The following is a 20597-nucleotide window of genomic DNA, read 5'->3' on the forward strand; positions in this document are numbered from 1 at the left end:
TTACAGGAGTGCCACCATTCCCAGCCTAAGTGGAGAGAGAGTAGCTCCCTTCTCACTGGCTGGACGGCAGGCGTGGGCTTGGTGTCCAGATACACATCCAAGGGCCGAGCTTTTGCTCCGGCTCTGCCACTGACGTTCTTTCCGTCTGTAAGCTTGGGCTGAGGATGTTCTATCAAGACACACAGAAGCAGTTTTGATAAAGGGCTAGCATGGGAAAAGGTCACAAGCAAGCTTATTTAAGAACTACTTCTACCTTAGTCACCGTTTGGCGAGGGGAATGTCCAGTGTAGACACCTGTTCCTAGAGATGCTTCCGTGCAGGGTGCGGTGTGAGAAGCCATGAGAGAGAAGGAGCTGCACGGGTCCACACTTGTATCATTTACAGAGAAGATGGTGATCTCACCCATCTAGAGTAAGTAAATTAACAACAGAATTTGGTGGCACTGTTCCAGCTGTGCTGGTATAAATGGAGCTGATTTCTGTCTTACTAAATCACAGTCTGTCGCTGAAGTGCTACTGCGCAGTTTCCTTGCCGATAGCTCAGGGGAAAGAACAATAATCCAGAAATGCCATAAAAACCCTTCTCACGAGGGTCAAGAGCAGGCCTATTTGTGCCTGCGTGCTAACCATACCCAAGGGAAAACGCCATTAATCACAAAGGGGTGGTAGATATTGAGCTGTGAGGACTGTGCCCTCTGGAGATCATATGGCCTGCCCAGACCACCTGACCGATAATGTGAGGCAATGGCTCCTAAAAGTAACTGAATTTATATCAAAGCCTGGTATTTTAAACACTAACTATAATGCACAAAACAGAGAAATTAGGACAGTGTCCTGGGAAAATCTTCACTCTACACCCTGATTTCCTTAATCTACAGTGGAATAGAGATCTCATGATCTCAGAGATCCTGGCTAGAAACATTAATGTTCTCAGTAAAACAAGAGAAGACTGCAGGAGTTCATGTGCACTTAGCACTTAGACACTAAGCCAGCACAGCACCAACTGTGGATTAATGATCACTTAGAATCACAACGAAGTATAAAACCAAAACAGTCAAGATATTAGAAATATAGGAATTATCAACGTCTAGATAAAACTAAAACATCCCTTCTGTTGACTCATTCCCTTATACCACACACACTCTTCTTAGAGAAACAAAATCCACAGTGATAGCAACACTTGGTATGACTCAAAATGAAGAGTTCTAACTGCTGTCACCTTAGCTGCGGCTACTCTGCCACCCACTGATTCCTCTCCAGTAAGACCCACAAAAGAACACACACACACACACACACACACACTACAGAGTTCACTTCCTGCTGTGAACTATTAGTGTGTGAAGCTATCTGCAGCTACAATGCCTCGAAACACCACAGAAAGAACCTTGCTTTTTCATTATTCTTTCCACTAAGGCAACAAGAGTGTTTGTAGATCCAAAAATGCTATTTATTTGTCATATTAATGCTAAGATTAAGAAAAGATGGCTAGAGACATAGCATCAGAATGCATGTATGTACAAGGAATAAATATTATTTCTACTTATGTAAAGGAAAAAATTCTGAATTTTATTTATTCTGAGGAACATACATAAAATATAAAATGCTTATGGACTAAATTTGTAAAACACCTTCTAACAATTATTGGCTTTTTATTTCAAAATAACAGTGGCCAATAAAGTTTATCTTTACTTATATTCCATTCTATACCACAGAACAATGATTTTAATAATTTTAATAAGAACTCTTGTCTTTTTTTGAGCAAAAGTTAGTTTGAATCAGGTGGTTTACAAACCTAATTAGACAAAAGTTCACATTTAAGAAGATTATCTGGAAAAGATAAATCACAAAGAAACAGACAAACAAAAAACTTGTTGGGTTACACAGCTCATGGCTTAGAAGGGAAAGCTTGAGAGGAAACTAGTGTCACAGAGACAGAACCTGCACTTGAGACTGGGAACACGGAGAAAGCAACGACACCTTCCTGGGGCCCTGAGTAGTGTGTGTGTTTCCACACACAGTATTCTGCTGAAGAACACCAGATCTGAGGGGATCTGCAGCGGTGGCATGGCCTCATCCTGCCACAGTAGCCAAGGCTTCCACCCTCTAGCATACTCAGAAAATAGTGTAGACATGCTGTAAGAATCAGTGTACAGAGCTCACAGGTCAGTAACTGGACCGCAGTTTCTTCAGAAGAGAGCAGCAGATGTCACAATTCAATGCCTTATTTTTTTTAAGATAGATGGCATATTGGATAATATATTTGAGAACAGAGAAGTGTAGGCTACATGTATACTACACCACCAAGAACAACAGTTTAAGACTTGAGATCTTTGTGATTAGGAAGCCCTGTCCTTTTCTAGAATTATCTTTACTACTCTAAGGGCAATTATAGTGCCGGGCACACAACTTACACCATCTTTTCTGGTTCCTTCCAATCACATTGTCTCTCCCAAAATGCCAATCTATAAGGAAGAGCATCTGTGACTCTCATTCCATTCTATTTCCTTTCTATCAGTTATAGAGCAAAGGATTCCCACCCTTAACCAATAGGCAAAAACAGGAGCAGATTGTGCCCAGGGGGCTGTCAGTAGGCTGGACACTTGGTTGGCATGCCAGCGGTCAGTGAAAACACCTTTGGCATCAACATTTTAATAGCGTCAGGGATCACTCTAAAGCAGACACACTGAAGTCAAACGTGATGTCATCTTTGGTACTAGCCAATCACAGAGCAGAGCTGATATATGGAACTAAAGCTGAAGAGATCAGCTACTAGACAAAATAAGAAAAATATCCAACCACACCGGGCCAAGAGTTCACACAGCTCAGAGACAGTTTAAAGCAACTTGAGTTTCAACTTAATCCCAGATTCTCTAATTGGTATTCTCTGTAATGTGTTAAACTTCAGGCCCCATGAAGCCAGTGATAAAGATATTTCATTAGTAACAATATCAATCTCAGATAAAAGAAAAAGAAATGGTCAAGGCATGCTAAGTAACAATGTCTAAACCAAATGCTTATTTTTGTTCTAAGTATAAAATTACCGCAGTCATCAGCTAAACCCAAGTCACATACTAAATGACAGGCGCTCTACTTTCTGAAAGGAGGACAGAGTCACAGTCATTTCTGGCTCCCAGTCCTAAGAAATAATTTTATAATGGCCCATGGTAAGTGTGCAACAGAAATTCACTCACTAACATGGAGCAGGCAAAACTACAGGTTGCTCATCTAACAACAAACTAAGGAAAAAAATTTTTCATTTCTCCAAATGAGGCACTTCCCTGAAACAAAATTTCAAAAACTTCAGGCATCACCAATGACAAGTGCAGAGGTCTGTGGATTTTGGGAAATTCCTACCTGGTGTATCTATAAAGTGAAGGAGCTACAGAAGGCTGAGGTAGCAATGCTGGGAGCACCACCTGCCTTATGAGATGCAGTCTCTTTCTGCTCTTCTTTGTCTGCTATATGTTTCTGAGACCCTGCCTTACTCTGCACCCTGCCTGGCCTTGAGCTCATTATGTAACACAGGGTAACCTCAAACGTGTGTCAACCCTCCTGCCTCAAATTCCTACTGTCAGGATTGCAGGTTGGAGCCACATGTGGCTATAGAAACAGCTTTGCAATAGGAATGCCTGAGTTAAAATGCTTTTGCTTAGGAGCAGGACAATTTTGTGTAGGTTACATGAGCCTCTGAAAATTTTCTTTACCTATAGAATGGGAATAATACCACCTACCTATGGAATACTGTACACATTGAACGACATTCTGCTTATACTATATTTAGCATTCTGCCTAGTGGCTGTGTGTGTGTGCTTGCATAGACCAGATTAGGGTGTCCAGTTTCTGCCCCACCACTTTCCTCTTTCTACCTCATGCTCCTGAGATGGATTCCCTCAGTAAATCCAGAGTTAGGCCAGCAAACCCCATACACCCTCCTGTTTCCACTCCCGACACCACTGTGGCTATAGTGTGTCATGGTCAAGTCCACAGTTTTGGTGATGTAAACTCAGGTCCTTCTACCTACATAGCAAATATCCTGCAAACTTGGATATCTTCCCAGACTCATGCATCAGATTTCCTATAACACTATAAATAACAAATATCCACCAGGTGGTGGTGACATATGCCTTCAATTCCAGCACGCAGAAGACAGGCAGGTGGATCTCTGAGTTCAAGATTAGTCTGGTCTGCAGAGAAAGTTCAGATATCCAGGGTTACAGAGAGAAACCCTGTCTCAGAAAACCAAAAAACCAAACCCAAACCAAACCAAACCAAAAAATTCACATTCACAGTACCACGTGCAAGTCTTTCTGTGATACTAAGAGGAAGCCTGAATAGACATTCCTCCAGAGCAAACACAGTCTAAGGAAACAGCGTCTAGGAAGTGTTATGGCATTCACTGCAAGGTGCTTTTTCATAGTGAAGTATTAGGGAAAATCCAATGCAAAACAGGAAAGCACACAGGGTATAAATAGGAAGTTGAACAGAAAACTACTCAAAACCAAATCCTCAAATAGAAACACCTGGAAAGAAGCTCACACCTCCCATGGTCCTTACTGAGACTTTTATTACGAGGAAAACCTATGTCACCTGTGTGCAAAAAGAACTACCTCAGTGCTCCCACGTGTAGGTCAAAATGACAACAAGCTTATGAAGAAAGACACTTAGATCCAAGAAAGAACTAACCCACAGCTCTCCCAAACCAGGTAAACAGACTGTCAGTTTCCAGGTCACTGTCCCAAATCAACCAAGAGGCTGAACACAGGATAACAGGCTAAGCTTCCAGATGACAGTGCATAATCAGTTAGCTGGAGATAATGACAACGTTTTATTAAAGGGAAAATAACGCGGCTTCTCTTCTCCTCTTTACCCCAGGGTTCATTTGTGTAGGACTTCCTTTAGTTTGTTACCTCAGTTGTTTTGTTCAACTTCCATATGAAATCAAGAATGTAGGGCATTGATGGAAGTCATCTGTTCCTGGCAGAAGATACCAGACAATGATGACAACACCAGCCTCACTTATCAACGAAGCGTCATCTCTCCAACTACTCTTCCATAAAAACCTGATGCTTGGGAATCTTTTGTGAATGCAGGAGATCCATGTAAGGCTAACGTGAGCTGTGGGCACAGAGCACATCTACTTTCAGCAATGTAACTTGGTAGAACAAGGGCATTCCAAAGCTCGCTGCACCAAGGACCTCATCATGGGACAGAAACTGTCCAGAGGCCCTATTCATTTCTAATCATTATTATTTTTCATTTATAAGAACGCTAGAGAAAGACACTGGCTTCCCTTTGTGATTCTATCTAATAAGCATCTGGCTTCTCACAGACCTCTCACCCTCAGAGACAAAGCTACATTCCTATCATTTCCTGGCAAATTTTCATGTCCTTAAAAATTATCAGAGCTTTTTGTTTTGCATCTTAGACATTTAATAACATTTCTTAGGATGCTATGCATCAAGATGTTCAGAGGCTTCCCCTCACAGGGAACGGAAAAGTGGGGTGGAAGTGAGAGACACTGAAGCAAACACCTTTCTTGTAGCTACAGTCAGTTCTTGTTCCTTGGCTTTTCTCAGTTCTACACTCCCAACACGAGCTCAGGAAATCTGAACTACTGATCCTTCCCAGAGGGAAGCCGGGCGTGGTGGCACACACCTTTGATCCCAGCACTTGGGGGGCAGAGGCAGGCAGATTTCTGAGTTTGAGGCCAGCCTGGTGTACAGAGTGAGTCCCAGGACAGCCAGGGACTGTCTCTATACAGAGAAACCCTGTCTTGAAAAATCAAAACCAATAAAAAACAAACAAACAAACACTCTATAAACCACACTCCAACTTCAAGTACAGAACAACCCAGATTGAAACGCTCTCAAACACATCCAGTAGATAACACACAATGTTTGCAGTGTCATGGAAAACAGAGCAGTACCACACTTCTACAACATCCACCATCCAAAGGCACAAGTGAATTTTACATCTGACTTTAATATGGCAGGACTTATTTTTGCTCATCAACGTAATGGTATATTAGACTCAGCACAGGAAACAGAGTAGTGCTTCTCAGCGGCACTGAATCATACAACAACAGGATTATGGAGTGCCTTCTATACTGTTCTAGGCCTTAAGATATAACGTAAACAAAGTAGTCCAGTGTTTGCTTGCACTGAAGTGAGACCGAAATGTTCAAAATAATCAAGACCCCAGAGCTGCTGCAGCTGTACAGCTAGGGGCAGATGGATCCACACCTGAGTGGGTGGGCTGGACTGGTCAGGCGGAACACGTGGGGTTTCTCAGGAAAGCAACGCACCCAATGATAAAAGTTGACTATGATTAACAGTTGGTGACGAGTAAAGAAGCAAGAAGAATGATCTAGATAGAGGGGAAGAAAGTGTAGTAAGAATTATGGAATTCTGATTTTCTTAAAAAACAGAGAAATATTACAAGAATATATTTTTCTTTTAACCCCAGGTACGGGATTAAAATGAGCTGAGTATGATTTGCTATAGCAGAGGCATGATTTTGCCAGCTGCCAATGGTCTCTGTGATTGTGTGACGTTAGAAGATCTGGGAACGTTTCAGAGGGTACGTAAATGCTAGGACTGACTCCGAAAGGCAGGGTGGTTGGTTCCAGTTTCTTAGTAGTTGTGATAAAAGAAGAAAGAAATCAGATTCAATGATGTCTCTCCCTTTCCCTCTCCCTCTCCCCTCTATCCTTTCTTTCCTACTTGGTGATACGGATAAAACCAGGGGGAGAAGGGGGTGGGAAAAAGAGGAACTCACAAAGACCCGCTAGACCCGCTAAAAGAAGAACCTGGGTCTGTTCAGAAAGTCACTGTGGCTGTAGCACGCAGACCACAAAGAAGCGTGATGGGAGCTGTTGCTAGAGAGGAAGGGATGGGCATCACTTTGATTGTGAAGAAGAGACTAGATTGGAGTTGGAGTGGAGCAGATTAAACAGAAAAGGCAGCTGTAGTGCTCCAAATAAAAGATGGTGACAATTGGGGCCAGAGCAGTGGTGACAATGAGTACTGAGAACTGTCAGAAAGGGTCAGTACTGTACTAGGTACACACATGAATGAACTCACACTCTACCTTATGTATTATATAAGGTACCTGTATGTATTATATAAGCTGTATTATTACAGCTACCTTATAACATTCTTTCTCACATTTTATACATGAAAATATTGAAACAGCAGAAATCTGTCTCAGATAGGTCCTGGTGGTAAATATCACAACCAGGATTCAAATTCACATATTTTGACTTTAAAGCCGACTATGAAGTTACTATGAGAAAGATATTTTGTTTGATTGTTTGGGGAAAACAGTTCTTTCCACAGTGAGTTTCCAATACTTGAAGGCTTTCTGGTCCCATTCGATCGAAGCACCGAGAGAGAGACAGGCTCTGGGGGAGGGCATGGCCTTTGGCTTCCCCTTGACAAGTAGATGCTCTATGGATGTTTTACCATCATAGAACCATGGTAGGGGCCGTACCTATCTCAACATATCGGCTTGGCAGATCCCTCATCTCACTGGCGTGGCGTTCCTTCACTGCGCATATCTGAAAAAGAAATTCACAGGTTAGTCTCTCAATATGATAGTGAAGTCTCTATAGCATTTTACTCAGTGAGGTATTTTTTAAAGGTAGTCATGTCACTCAAAGATGAAGTACCCATAATCTACTTAAGACATAAAAGACAGAAAGGTTGGCAGGTTGGGGAGATGACTCAGAAGTTTCGAGCTCAGGCTGCTTTTGCAGAGGACTTTGTTCGGTTCCCAGAACCCACATGGTGGTTCACAAGTTTCTATAACTCCGGTTCTAATGGATTCAACACTCTCCTCTGGCCTTTGTGGGCACTGAATACATACAATGTCCTTATGTGCATGAGATGCTCCTGCATCCATAAGATGCCAAGACATACATTCAGGCAAAACAGCCATATATTTAGAGTAAAAATAAATTAAGCAATTAGTTTAAATAATGTCTGCCAACTATTATTTAGATTGCCCCACATTCATCCAATATGAAGTTACACTTTATGACAAAAAGACCTTTCATGTAAATCTGCTGTTTCTAATGGCACTTTCTCTGAAGCTCGACTTAAGGACTATAGACACATGCAGGAGGTGCTTTGGTAGAACACACATACTATGGCTGTCTCACAGAGTCTGCTGTCTACGTTGTCCCTAGTAGGATGACCTGTGTACAACACAGCCTGGAAGGTAGGAGAGGTTTCCTGTTCTACAGCAGCAAGTGTGCAGCCTATGAAGTCTACTATTTCCACTACTAGCACCTTTTCAAGAGTCTGGCTATCTTTGTTTTAAATTATATAGATAAAGTTGAGATCAAATCTGTATCTATCTAATAATCTCTTACTTTCCTCACAAACACCAGGTAACAGACATTATGAGTTATTTTATTTTAGGTTGGTAAGACTATGAGTACTATGTATTTATTTTTCTTACCTCTTTCCAAATGCACATACTTTCCAAAGAAAATCTATTCAACTGTGTAATAAGAAACAATGGTTTTGTTTGTTTTGTTTTTTGTTTTTGTTTTTGGTTGTGTATTTATTAAGGTTTGGCCTCCATACAAGATTGAACTAGAAGTCAGGTATTGATCCACATGCCGAAGACCAGCTTCTCCCTTCACTTGCAGACAGCGATATTTTATAGTCACCCACCTAAGGATCACTACACTACGAAGCACTGTAACGCAGACAAACTCAAAGAGACAAACAAGAGTGAGCAACAACATCCCAGTCTAAGGACACCATTAGTAACTCGGCCACAGAGCTACTGCTATTAATGTAAAGGCTTACTATAAACACTAAATATCCTTTAAATATTCTTCTACCATAGTAACCATTAGTGTCATTATGACAATGTATCATGAGAAACTATTGTAACTTATTTGATCAACTTTCTTATTTCTTATTTTTTTATTTCTATCCATGAATATTATAAATAATAACAGCATGCTCAGTATACTTAAATATAAAATGTTAAGGACATTACTTAGGCTGAATTACTAGATATATAAAGCCGCCAGATCAATGGTTACATGTACTTTATCTTTTTGTCTGATTCCTTCTTTAATGCACATGTCTAAATTTGTCTTCAGCACAGGAGCAACCCGGTGAAGGGCTCAGAGAATACTTTTCTAATGTGTGACAAAAACTCATGGCTGCAGACAACTGAAGATCCACAACTATGGGACTGGCTGCTTTTCTCCCTAATTGCTTTTGGACATTTGTCTCCTCTTCACTTTCCCCAGCTGCCTTCTCTTTCCGGTGAACTTCTGAGTTTATAAGAGACCTACTCTCCCTTCCAGCCCCACACTTACTAAGGAAATTATTAAATCATCTCAGGAAAATATTTCACAATGCCAATCACATTATAAACAATGAGCCAGGGCCTTTATGTCATTAAATTATAAAATATGCAGATGATTTAGGTTTACTCTCAGCTCACTACCATGAATAACTCAAATGAATCAAATGATCAAAACTAAAGACAAAAAAAGGATAGTATGAAGATCAACACCTTTGACTAAGCCACCAAAATCAACCACACGTTCCATAAACAGCAAAAGAACTGCGGTGGGATCATGAGAAATTAAAACAGAACTCAACAAATACAGCATCATTCTGAGAACAGAAAAGGGCAATTAGTTTGCCCATGCCCATTATAGAAAAGGAAAGCACAGCCAGGCTTAGTGGCGCATGCCTTTAATCCCAGCACTTGGGAGGTAGAGGCAGGCAGATTTCTGAGTTCAAGGCCAGCCTGGTCTACAAAGTGAGTTCCAGGACAGCCAGGGCTATACAGAGAAACCTTGTCTCGAAAAACAAAACAAAACAAAACAAAAAACAAAAAGAAAAAAAAAAAAAGAAAGAAAGAAAAGGAAAGCACATTTTAAAATCTGTACTTGTAAAATAAAGTGTCCTAGCACCACAGCGTTCAGATGAAAATATTAGGTTTGCCAGAAACCAGTCATGAGTACAATGAATCTGTAATGATTTGGATTTAATAGAAAGACCAAGTAAACCACCTTGATGGACGTTCCCCAGCCAATAATGAGTGTCACATTGTCCTTCCAGCAGAGGCTGCAGGGGTACATGTCTGGGCGAAGGCTTATGTCATCTCGGGGCACATTGCTGATTCTTTGCTTTGAGGTGATGTCAAAAACCTTCACACCCTACAAACCAAAGCAACATTAAATTAAGCGTCTTGTATCTCAGAGAGGGAGCGAGCAGAGCTTTATGGGTCCTACTCAAACCCATAATGCTGTTCACTGGGCATGCCCAGGAGCCATACAAGGCCATGGACTTTCTTTATACAAACCCTTTGAGAACCAAAGCTGCAAGGCTCCTTTCTGGACAAAGGCTGTTATTAGTGGAGGGCGTAAGTAACACAAATCCAGCACAAACATGTTTTGCACAGAAACACCAAGTTTGCTTTCAGCCTGATAGGTGGCGAGCATTTCTAAAGGAATTCTTCTGAAAGAGAACGAGTTTTAGTTTTCCAGAAAGCTTTGGTTCTGAAAACCCATCCATTCAAAGACAACATGTGACCCTTCAAAGTGCTCAACGGAACCATCAAGTGCAGCTGGCTGATCAGGAGCCTGGACACTGTGGCTGTTGTAAGGAAAATCCCAAGCAGCAGGGTTGAACTGGGACAATTTCAACTCTCTTTAACCAAATGGAACTGATTTTCTCAACTACGTGTTGAAATTTCAGAAAACATGGCAGATGGGAAAAAGACTATTCTTTAAACTTTCTCCAGGCCCCACTTTACATAAAATAAACTTTAAGTGCAACACTGAGAGTACAATACACTTTTAAAATGACAGGCCCATGATTATACCTGGAGTAAAGAGGAAATCACAACTTGCTCCTCTCAGTGGTCATGAGCACCGGGTGAATGCCATTTCCAGAGCACATGCCTGAAGCAGCCCTGCAATGATCAAGTTGGCTTTTCATTTTTTTGGTTGTTCTGTGCCTCATTTTCTTCCTCTAAAGAGATTTTAGTCTACAGTGTGTTGGGAATTACTGTAGTATGAAAACCCAGGCGATCTGACTTCCTTAAGCTGAGGTGTGGTATCAATCACCCATATCTATTAGAATTCTAACTCCACTGAGTCTCTGTCCTGGCCCTTTCCATCTGGCATCTGCTGCCACTGTGCAAGTGCTAGAGAGACAGACAAGTGCCTTTACCATATTGTTGGCCCAAGCAATCAGATGGCCTCTCCACTTCACACTCCTTATGTTTCCTTCCCCTTCGTGTAGGACAGAAGACTTCCATCTGTTCATCCAGGTCCGTTCAAATAGCAGCAGCTGAGGACACAGCAAAACACAGGCTTTCAGATCTGCAGAGTCACACAGAAGATCCTTTACTCATCCTTTCTGCCTGTCACCAAGTGACAAATAAGCCGCTCTCAGTATTTTTTTTATGCTTATTTTAAATATATACCCTCGTTTTGGAAAGAATCCCCTACATATCTTGAGCTGCCTGAATTCCTATTTAAATTAGACTTGAGCACTGAGGATATGGCAAGTCTCAGCCACAAGATGGCACCAAAACACCACGACTCGGGGCAAACAATGCCTTAGTGAATCCAGCTTCAGGAAGGCTTTTCAACTGGGAACTAATTCATTTTGTAAACTGGGAAATCAGAACCTTTTAAGTGTCTCACTGACAAAGAGAGTCATCACAGGTTCAACTGCTTTAGTTGGAAGCAAGCATCTTTTTTTTTTATTTATTTAATCCAAAGCAAATAATTTGACATTATCTTTTTAACAGTAAATCAAATCACAAAGTATGAACCATTTGCTTTAGGATTTAGGATCTTTAAATTTTTCATAGTAGCTAGACACTATATAAAGATTCGAATCTATTGTGAAGTCCCACTATTTTAAAATAAAATATAACTGGTCAAAAATCCTTAATTCTGAAGAAGATACAGGTCTGATAATTCATCCACTAAGAACATATTTTTCTTGATATACTCAACTTCAACTCTTTGAGCAGTGGCACCTATAGCATGTATCGCTGAAAGCACAACCAGACGTATGTGTGTCACCGCTGTCTGCTGCACTGAGGAAAGAGGCTGAGAGAGGTCTGGGGTGAGAAAGAGATGAGCTTCACTATTGTTGGCCTAGAATGCTGGTGTAGATAGAGTTCTTGGTCTACTATCCCTCTGCCATCATACTCTAGGATTGTTGGCAGGTGACACCACTCCTGGCAAGAGAATTTTTAAAATTCCTTTCAGTTCACCTCAGTGTTTTGTGCATCTTCTACCATGCCCTAAGTATCAGGGAGAAAAACATCAGGGGTAACCTAGAAATTGATGCTATACAATTAAAGTTATATATGACAACCACAGACAAACTAAAAACATGGGAACTACTGAGCACAATATGGAGATGGACAAAATCAGGACTATCTGTCAGTCAGTGTGTCTGTCTATCTACCTACCTATAAATATCTGTCTCTATATGTGTATTATCAATATAAAGATACTTAGGATATTAAAAATACTACAAAATAGTATTTTCTATGATACCACTTAAATATGAATAAACAGCCATATAATAAACATTTACACAGAAAGTAGTATAGAAATATGAAGCATATATTACAAAGTAATCATAATTCTAGAAAAGGGTATGACGAAATCTTACATAGATATTTTTGTAATTATTCATGTGATTTTTTTATAATGTTAACTCATTAATAAGGATGAAGTCCACTTTTTACAACCAAGTTTAATTTAGGGAGCTGGATGAAGCGATAAAAAACATACTGAAATCTTAAAAGAGGACAAAAATGTGCTTCCAAATTAATTTACAGAAGCCACCACTATTTTTTAATTAAAAGGTCTTTGGAGAATTTTTTTTAATTTATTTTTTTATTAGGTATTTTCCTCGTTTACATTTTCAATGCTATCCCAAAAGTCCCCCATACCCACCCCACCCCCCAATCCCCTACCCACCCACTCCCCCTTTTTGGCCCTGAGGTTCCCCTGTACTGGGGCATATAAAGTTTGCAAGGCCAATGGGCCTCTCTTTGCAGTGATGGCCGACTAGGCCATCTTTTGATACATATGCAGCTAGAGACAAGAGCTCCGGGGTACTGGTTAGTTCATATTGTTGTTCCACCTATAGGGTTGCAGTTCCCTTTAGCTCCTTGGGTAATTTCTCTAGCTCCTCCATTGGGGGCCGTGTGATCCATCCAATAGCTGACTGTGATCATCCACTTCTGTGTTTGCTAGGCCCCAGCATAGTCTCACAAGAGACAGCTATATCTGGGTCCTTTCAGCAAAATCTTGCTAGTGTATGCAATGGTGTCAGCGTTTGGAAGCTGATTATGGGATGGATCCCTGCATATGGCAATCACTAGATGGTCCATCCTTACGTCACAGCTCCAAATTTTGTCTCTATAACTCCTTCCATGGGTGTTTTGTTCCCATTTCTAATGAGTACTATATTTACATGGCTTCTACTTCTCCTTCCTCTTCCTTCTGAATTCGTGACCTCTCCTTTAATTATTGCTACACACACACACACACACACACTCTCACATGCCATCGTATAAGTACAACCTGCAGAGTCTATTTAGTGTTTCGACTATGTACATGTGTTAAAGGCAGACTGTCTGGGACTGGAGAACCTATCATGAGTCCTGACGAAGACTGAATGAAGGAGATTTCACAAGGCACGATCTCTAGATGAAGAGGTATAAGCAATCATACCCTTATTTTAAAATATACCATCAGCTTCTTCAGAAAACCATTAAAACTTGCTGTAAACAGAAACAACATTCAGATTCACTCCACAGAGCTCCCTGTGCTGCAATCAGTTTGTCTGGGGTTACCAGAGGAAACTGAGGCCGGCGGGGCCCTAGCTTCCCTTTGTCCTGTTCTGCTTCCAGGAGTTCTGGCAGGAAGAAAAGGAAGGAGACCAGAACTCAGATGTCAGTCCCTGTCAGCTTCGGTTCAGACCTGTAACATCTGTGTGACATGCAACAGGGAGAGCAAAGGTCCTCAGTGAGGGTTTCGTAAAGACAGAAAGTCCCAGGACTGGAAAAACAGAGCAAGCCTGAAACCCAAAAAGTGAACAAGCTAACTTCACTAAATGAAGGAAACATTTTAAACTATTTATCACTATAATTTAAATGTGATCTGTCTTTGGATGGTTCTAAACACGTCACTACTACTTTTTGTAAATAAAAATGAATTATCTGTAAGGAAGCAAGCATTCTTTTGTAAGTCATGTCTCTCCACTTGCTTGGTCCTGTATGCTTTACAATCCTGTCGGTCCAATCACAGCACCACGGTCCGGTTAAGGTACCCTCTTCACTGGGTCTGGCTATCATCTGAGCTTCCTTCCTTCTACCTGCTAGAGAAAGGACCACACCTTTCACTTTGCTAGACAGTCAGGCATGATGAACAGGGAGAGAGGAAGTAGGCTGCCTGAGAGCTACTCTTAGTCCTCCTCTCATTGTTAATACATGATGTGTTTGCCACTGGTAGAGAGAGCTATATAATGGCTCAGAGTCTCTCTTCAGCTGTATAACCAACCTGTATTTCCTAATGTTTCAAAGACTATACTGAATACATGGATAGAGTTAACACATCTCTGTCAAAAGGGACTCTATTTAGCTCGTGTCCAGCTCCCACAATGGCAGGCTACTGCCCATTCCTCAAGGGCAGAGCATGTAACCACTACAAAGCTTATCACAATTTTGAAAACTCCTTTTAATGTCAGACTTCCCTTGCTCCATGTAAGTAGCTGATGATCTTTTCAATGAGGACACAGACGTGCTCTCTGGCTCTCTGGACATGATGGCATTCTTTTCTTTGGCTCTCTGCGCCTAAGTAGCTCTTCCCTTGCATCATGTCCCCAGTTCCTAAGCAGTTCCTTTCAAGCCTCTTCCCCTGCCCTTATTCCTAACACACGAGTTCAGGCTTCTAAGCTTCACATGGTATTCAACTTCACATGTCTGCCAGCCATTGTCCTTCTGTGGGGCTTGCTCTAGGGGACACAGCGATTCATGCAGGAGACCATCATCAACTGGTGCACTTTCCATTTACGAATTTATACTAATCTACGGGAATTTTGAGTAGAAACATGTTTTCTAGCAGAAATGCCAAAGAAAGTTCTGCACTGATGACTTAGAGAAATATAAATGACTTTTCTTACACACATTCTGCACTAATTTAAGTACCACAAAGCTATCTGCCCTGATTTCACTGACATTTAATAAAATCCATTTCTTTCTCCTAGTCATAAACCTGCCTAGAGACCTACTGAGCACGAGTGTTCTACAAAGCATTTTAGGGATAAGTCATTGAACGAACTAGCCTTAAAAGCAGCTGGTTAATTTATTTGGTTTGTCTTCCACATCCTGTATTATCGAATTGTCATTATCCCAATACTGAGAGCAATTTAAGCTCAATGGGAGCTAAGTACACAGAGAGGAAAAGCTGTTTCCAAGAGGTCTATATTTTTGTTGTTGTTGGAGAAAGTATTTTAGGGCTTTATTTCCCATAAATCCACATTCTGGCAGTCAGCACTCTCAGTACTTATATTTCAATAGGAGCCTTCACATACCAGCAATATACTTTATTCTGCTGTGTTTTGTGCTGATAGATGTATCTAACACTTTCCTACACTACAAAGTGGTATACGATGCACATCCCAGAATCTCCCACACCTGTGCCAAGACCCCTAGCAGGTTTCTGGTATCCAGTGCTATCATTACCAATAACCCACTCTCCCCTAATAAAGGAAAGGGGCATGTTTCTGTTGTCAGCTCAGGATCTTGTAAGTTTATGAACAATGTGACTTTTTAGCCTTCTTCAACCCCTGCAATACTGCTTGCTCTAAGCAGCAAAGATGCCACAGGAAATAGATATGGAAGCCACCAGCTTTGTTCCTACAGTAAGGAAAAGGGAAAAGGACAGAGAGAGGGGGGAGGGGGAGAGGAAGGGGGAGAGAGGGAGGGAGAGAGAGAGAGAGAGACAGAGACAGAGACAGAGACAGAGACCATAAAAGACAACCTTGGCTAAGTCAGATGAGACAGTAGACAAGAAGATAACGAATCTTTTATGAACACAAACCTCCGCAACTCAGCACCTAATAGGGCAGTATCAGGAAAACAAGGCAAAGGGCAGAAGGACAGGAAGTCTTGCTATGGCACTAAAAGACTCGAGAATGATCAAAAATAAAATTTTTAATAGAAAACAAGGACTGGAGAGATGGCTCCGTTGTTAAGGCTCACTGCTCTCCCATAGGATCAGAGCTTGGTTCTCCATACCTATTATCAGGTGGCTTACTGGCTTTCCTGCATGCTCGTGCATACACACACACACACACACACACACACACACACACACACAACCTCCTATAACTAAAACTCAAATAAATCATTTTTTTTTATAGAAAAGACAACTGAATGAAACACTATCCAGTATGCAAAAGGTACTGGCTGTGCACAGCTGAGAGAGGCCCCTAATTCTGATAGAGCCAGGGGTGACCAGGTAGCCAGGGGAGCAGGTGGGAGTCTTCATCCTGCATCTTGCTTTGACTCAGGACCAACATGCCCCCCCCCCAAATTTTTTTTTGTCTTTTTAAATCCCCACAAAGAAAGAACATACAGCATGGCAGGATAGGGAATATCATACAGCAGATAGGGAATATCATACAGCATGGCATGGTAGGGAATATCATACAGCAGATAGGGAATATCATACAGCAGACAAGGAATATCATACAGCATGGCACGGTAGGGAATATTCTCAAGCATATTTTTGCTTTAAATTCACTGGTTAATTTCTGGACATGCTATAATCCTTCAAACTTCTATTTCTAGAGGTAATTTCATGTGCTAAAGTCAAATGCAGACCAAGCACTGCTGCCACATGAAGTACCTATGCACAGGCATCCCACAGCCTCTTGACCAAATACGTGCTTCACAGGAAATGTTTAAGAAGCATGATGCCAAGACCTTGAAGGCTAACTGATTTTGTGAAAACTATGTGCATATTGATAAATGAAAACAAAACAAACCTGAATCGCTGAAAGGGGAAGTCTACTTAGCTACCACAGTTTCAAACTGGGAAACTAACATGAAAAGATGATGCTAAATCCAAAGGGTCCCACGAGGAACAGTTTCTTTTGTATTATAAAATAAGAGATAAAACAACAGGCAAGAGATATAAGTCTATGGAACAACCTACCTCCCCACTACAGGCTAAAATATCAACGTACCCATTCTGAAACATAGACTATTTAGCACTGTTGTCTATGGCACCTACAAATGCAAATTCATGGCTACAGATGCCTGAGAAATGAATTCATCTTAATCTGTTTTAATCAGATTTCCTATCATCTTTATTGAAGCCTGACACTAACTGGACATACAGTCAGTCACTGGTAGGTCTAGAAGCATGGCAGAACTGATGGGTTTGGATGGACTCACATCCCCGGGATGTGATCTGCAAATGCAGTCAACACATGCAATCACTCCTTATATACTTCAATCTCTACTTGTCTCACTTGACCTCCTATATAGTATCTTCTTGAGAACAGGAATAATTATCCCAGATTTAGGCAATATTAGTAAAAAGGCTTCAGGCTACTCAGTAATAGGCAGCAATAATTTGTGTTCAAAGTGACAATAAATATCAGATGGACAGTCTTCATTGGCCTGGCTTCTATTACATTAAAAGCTGCCCTGAGCAAAGAATTGTATCAGTCATACCACAAAGGCAGATCTAGATAATAATAAAATTTTCAAAATCTCTAATAGTTAAAGACACTGAAAAATAATGGTTGGCAGGGAAAACAATGATCGAGGCTGTTTGCACACAGCTGGGCTAAATGAGTGTGCATTGCTTGGAATGTAAGTTTAGTTGAATGGGTTCAAGTACTTAAAAACTAGTGATAACCTGTGACCTAATAATTCTAATCAAAGGAATCAATGCTAGGAAAATAATTCCAACAACAGACAAAAACTTGTGCCCAATGATTGCTAGACTCAGCGCAGCAAAGAAAATGTACAAGTGAAGAGATGGCATATAGACAGGGAAATAGTTACCAAGCAGTGGTAATGACTATCTAGAACATATGACAATTAACACAACTTAATCAGGAGAAAACTAATCACGCAGTTAAAAAGTAACATCTGAACAAATACATCTCAAGAGAAGAACAGATGGCCAATAAATAGATGAAAAACTTTTCAATTTTTTTGGTCAGAAAGGAATGCCAACCTCACATACTTTGAGATTTTTAACCCAATCAGATTGGCTATTATCAAACAAACAAACAAGCAAAGCAAACAATTTCTAATGCTGATGAGAATGTGGGAGAAAAAGCCCTACACGCTGCTGGTGAGAACAGAAATGAGTTGAGTCACTGTGAAAGTTGGTAAGGATGTTCCTCAAAAAAATGAAGAAATCTAATCATACTACAGAGATATTTGTGCATCCATGTTTACTGGAGTATTATTTGTAGTAATTAAGTTATGAAGTAAACCTAGGTGCCCACTAGGAGATGGAAGCTGTGGTGGTGTGAAAGAAAATGCCCCCCACAGGTTCCTAGGGAGTGATACTAATACTGGTGGGTGTGGCCTTGCAGGAGTACTTACGGCACTGTTGGATAAAACGGATCTCTAGGGATGGGCTTGAAGGTCTCAAGGTGCTGAAGCTAGGTCCAGTGTGGCACTTTCTTCCTACTGTCTACTGATTTAGATACACAACTCTCAGCTACCTCCACAGTCCTACAGTGTTCCCTCAGGATGACGACGGGGACTAAACTTCTGAACTGTAAGCCAGTCCCAATAAAATAATTTTCTTAATAAGAGTCATACACTAGAAATCCTAAGACAGAAGTATAAAGAAACTATGGCATAAATGCATAATGGAATCCTATTCAATCACAAGAATGATAAGTTATATGCAAGACAATAAATGAAGCTGGAGATTATGCTCAGTGAAATAAGCAAGACAGATTTTAAAACACAACTTGTAAGAAGAGAAACCACTAGGGGAAGGGAATGGAGTGGGAGGAGAGAGGCAAGCATAGAGAAATAGGAAGGAAGAAAAGAATGGGTAATAATAAATAAGGAGGATAGATACATTCAAAACACAATGTATGTATTACAGAAATGTCGCAGTGAAGCCTAGTTGTACAGCTGATATGCATTAGTACACTAGAGGCGGAGCGCAATGGGTGGAGCTTCCCTAACAAGCATGGGGTCCTGTGATCTATAAAATAAATGAATGTGTCTAGCAAAAAGAAGACCAGAAAGTTAGTTCATAATCTTGCTTAGACATACCATAATCAATGATTTGGTGTATAGCTCTTCTTAAATATACCTACACACATAATTATACTTCTAAAACAATGCCTTGGGACCCTTCATACACTTTAAAAAAAGTACATCAATAAAAACAATCTATCAGATGTTATCACACCACTTATTAAACCCATTGACAAAGGGAAAGATTGATTTGTTAAGAGCTTGGCTTGTCACTCACAGGTAAGCCTTGATCTGCTGATAAACAAACAACTTGATAGAGCACCAGCAGGGTAGAAGGCCACTGGGTGAGCGTGAAGGATCTTGGTAAAAACAAGCCGACTCCATAAGCATGTCTGTGTGAACACTTTCCAAAAAATAATTACAAGCTCATCCTATCTAAGATGGAAGGCCCTGGTCCTGCTTCTTTACCCTTGCACTGAGCCTTGGTGTAGCCTCCGTCCTTTTAGATAAGGCTTATTTAGCTACTCAAGAACACGATCACTCTGGCCTCTTTACAGCCTAGATCCTAAAACAAACAATTGCCTCCTGCAAATCACATCCTGAAATTGGCTCCATCTTCAAAGACTATCTTTTGACATCTTCTTCCTAAAACCTATGGCAGTTCTCCTAGTGATCTAGAGATAAAGGGCACACAGCCATCTAGGTATGTAGTATGTTTCAATCTTCAATGTTAAAAATATCCAAGAGAAATATTGTTTGGAAGCTTAAAAACAAAGAAAAGAACAGTATCAGATTTCTCCATAAACATTCTTACATATATACATACAAATAAAAATATCTATATACAAGTTTCTTTCTCAAATGATTCAGAATATTTATTTTCTCACCAGATCATCATTGTGGTTAATTAATAATTTTAACAATGTCATTCGACTACTACTGCCTGACCCACACTCTTTTGAAAACCACCACCCACTGTCACAAGGTAGTAGTGTGCATGCAATGACACTAATAACACTATCTGGGACCCTCCGCAAAGGACTATGCTCAGAAAGCGGATTTGAGCTAAGTACTCCTTGCAATGAGCATTTTGGTTTGTCTGAGTGATACTACCTAACAACGGCTGTTCCTGTAATCCCTTATTTTATGCAGCCCTACTTGGAAAGAAAGGGAAAGAGGGAATATTAATAACAGTCCCTCTGTATTAAGCCCCACAGGAAAACATGACGAGCATCAATCCACCAGTTTTATTATTCAAATATGCAATGAGAGATACAGTAAATAGGCAGCAAAAGAGGCTTGATTGCTCCAGGAAGAGAAGGATTCAAGGAA

General features: G+C 40.7%; 1 protein-coding gene across 2 annotated transcripts in view; it reads right to left on the bottom strand.

Moving 5' to 3' along the window:
* Vps41 (VPS41 subunit of HOPS complex) overlaps nt 1–20597 on the bottom strand; it is a 161542-nt gene that overhangs the window by 52529 nt on the left and 88416 nt on the right. For both annotated transcript variants that reach the window (XM_021180045.1, XM_029468461.1), the window contains exons 8-10: nt 11213–11332; nt 10048–10194; nt 7491–7557 (exon numbers count right to left, since the gene is read on the bottom strand). In XM_021180045.1, coding sequence (XP_021035704.1) covers nt 7491–7557; nt 10048–10194; nt 11213–11332 — 334 coding nt within the window. The remainder of the gene's footprint in view (nt 1–7490; nt 7558–10047; nt 10195–11212; nt 11333–20597) is intronic.

Source organism: Mus caroli, unplaced genomic scaffold (assembly GCF_978045245.1).
Source record: "Mus caroli unplaced genomic scaffold, Mus_caroli_1 scaffold_15, whole genome shotgun sequence".
In the NCBI taxonomy this organism is placed as follows: Eukaryota; Metazoa; Chordata; class Mammalia; order Rodentia; family Muridae; genus Mus; species Mus caroli.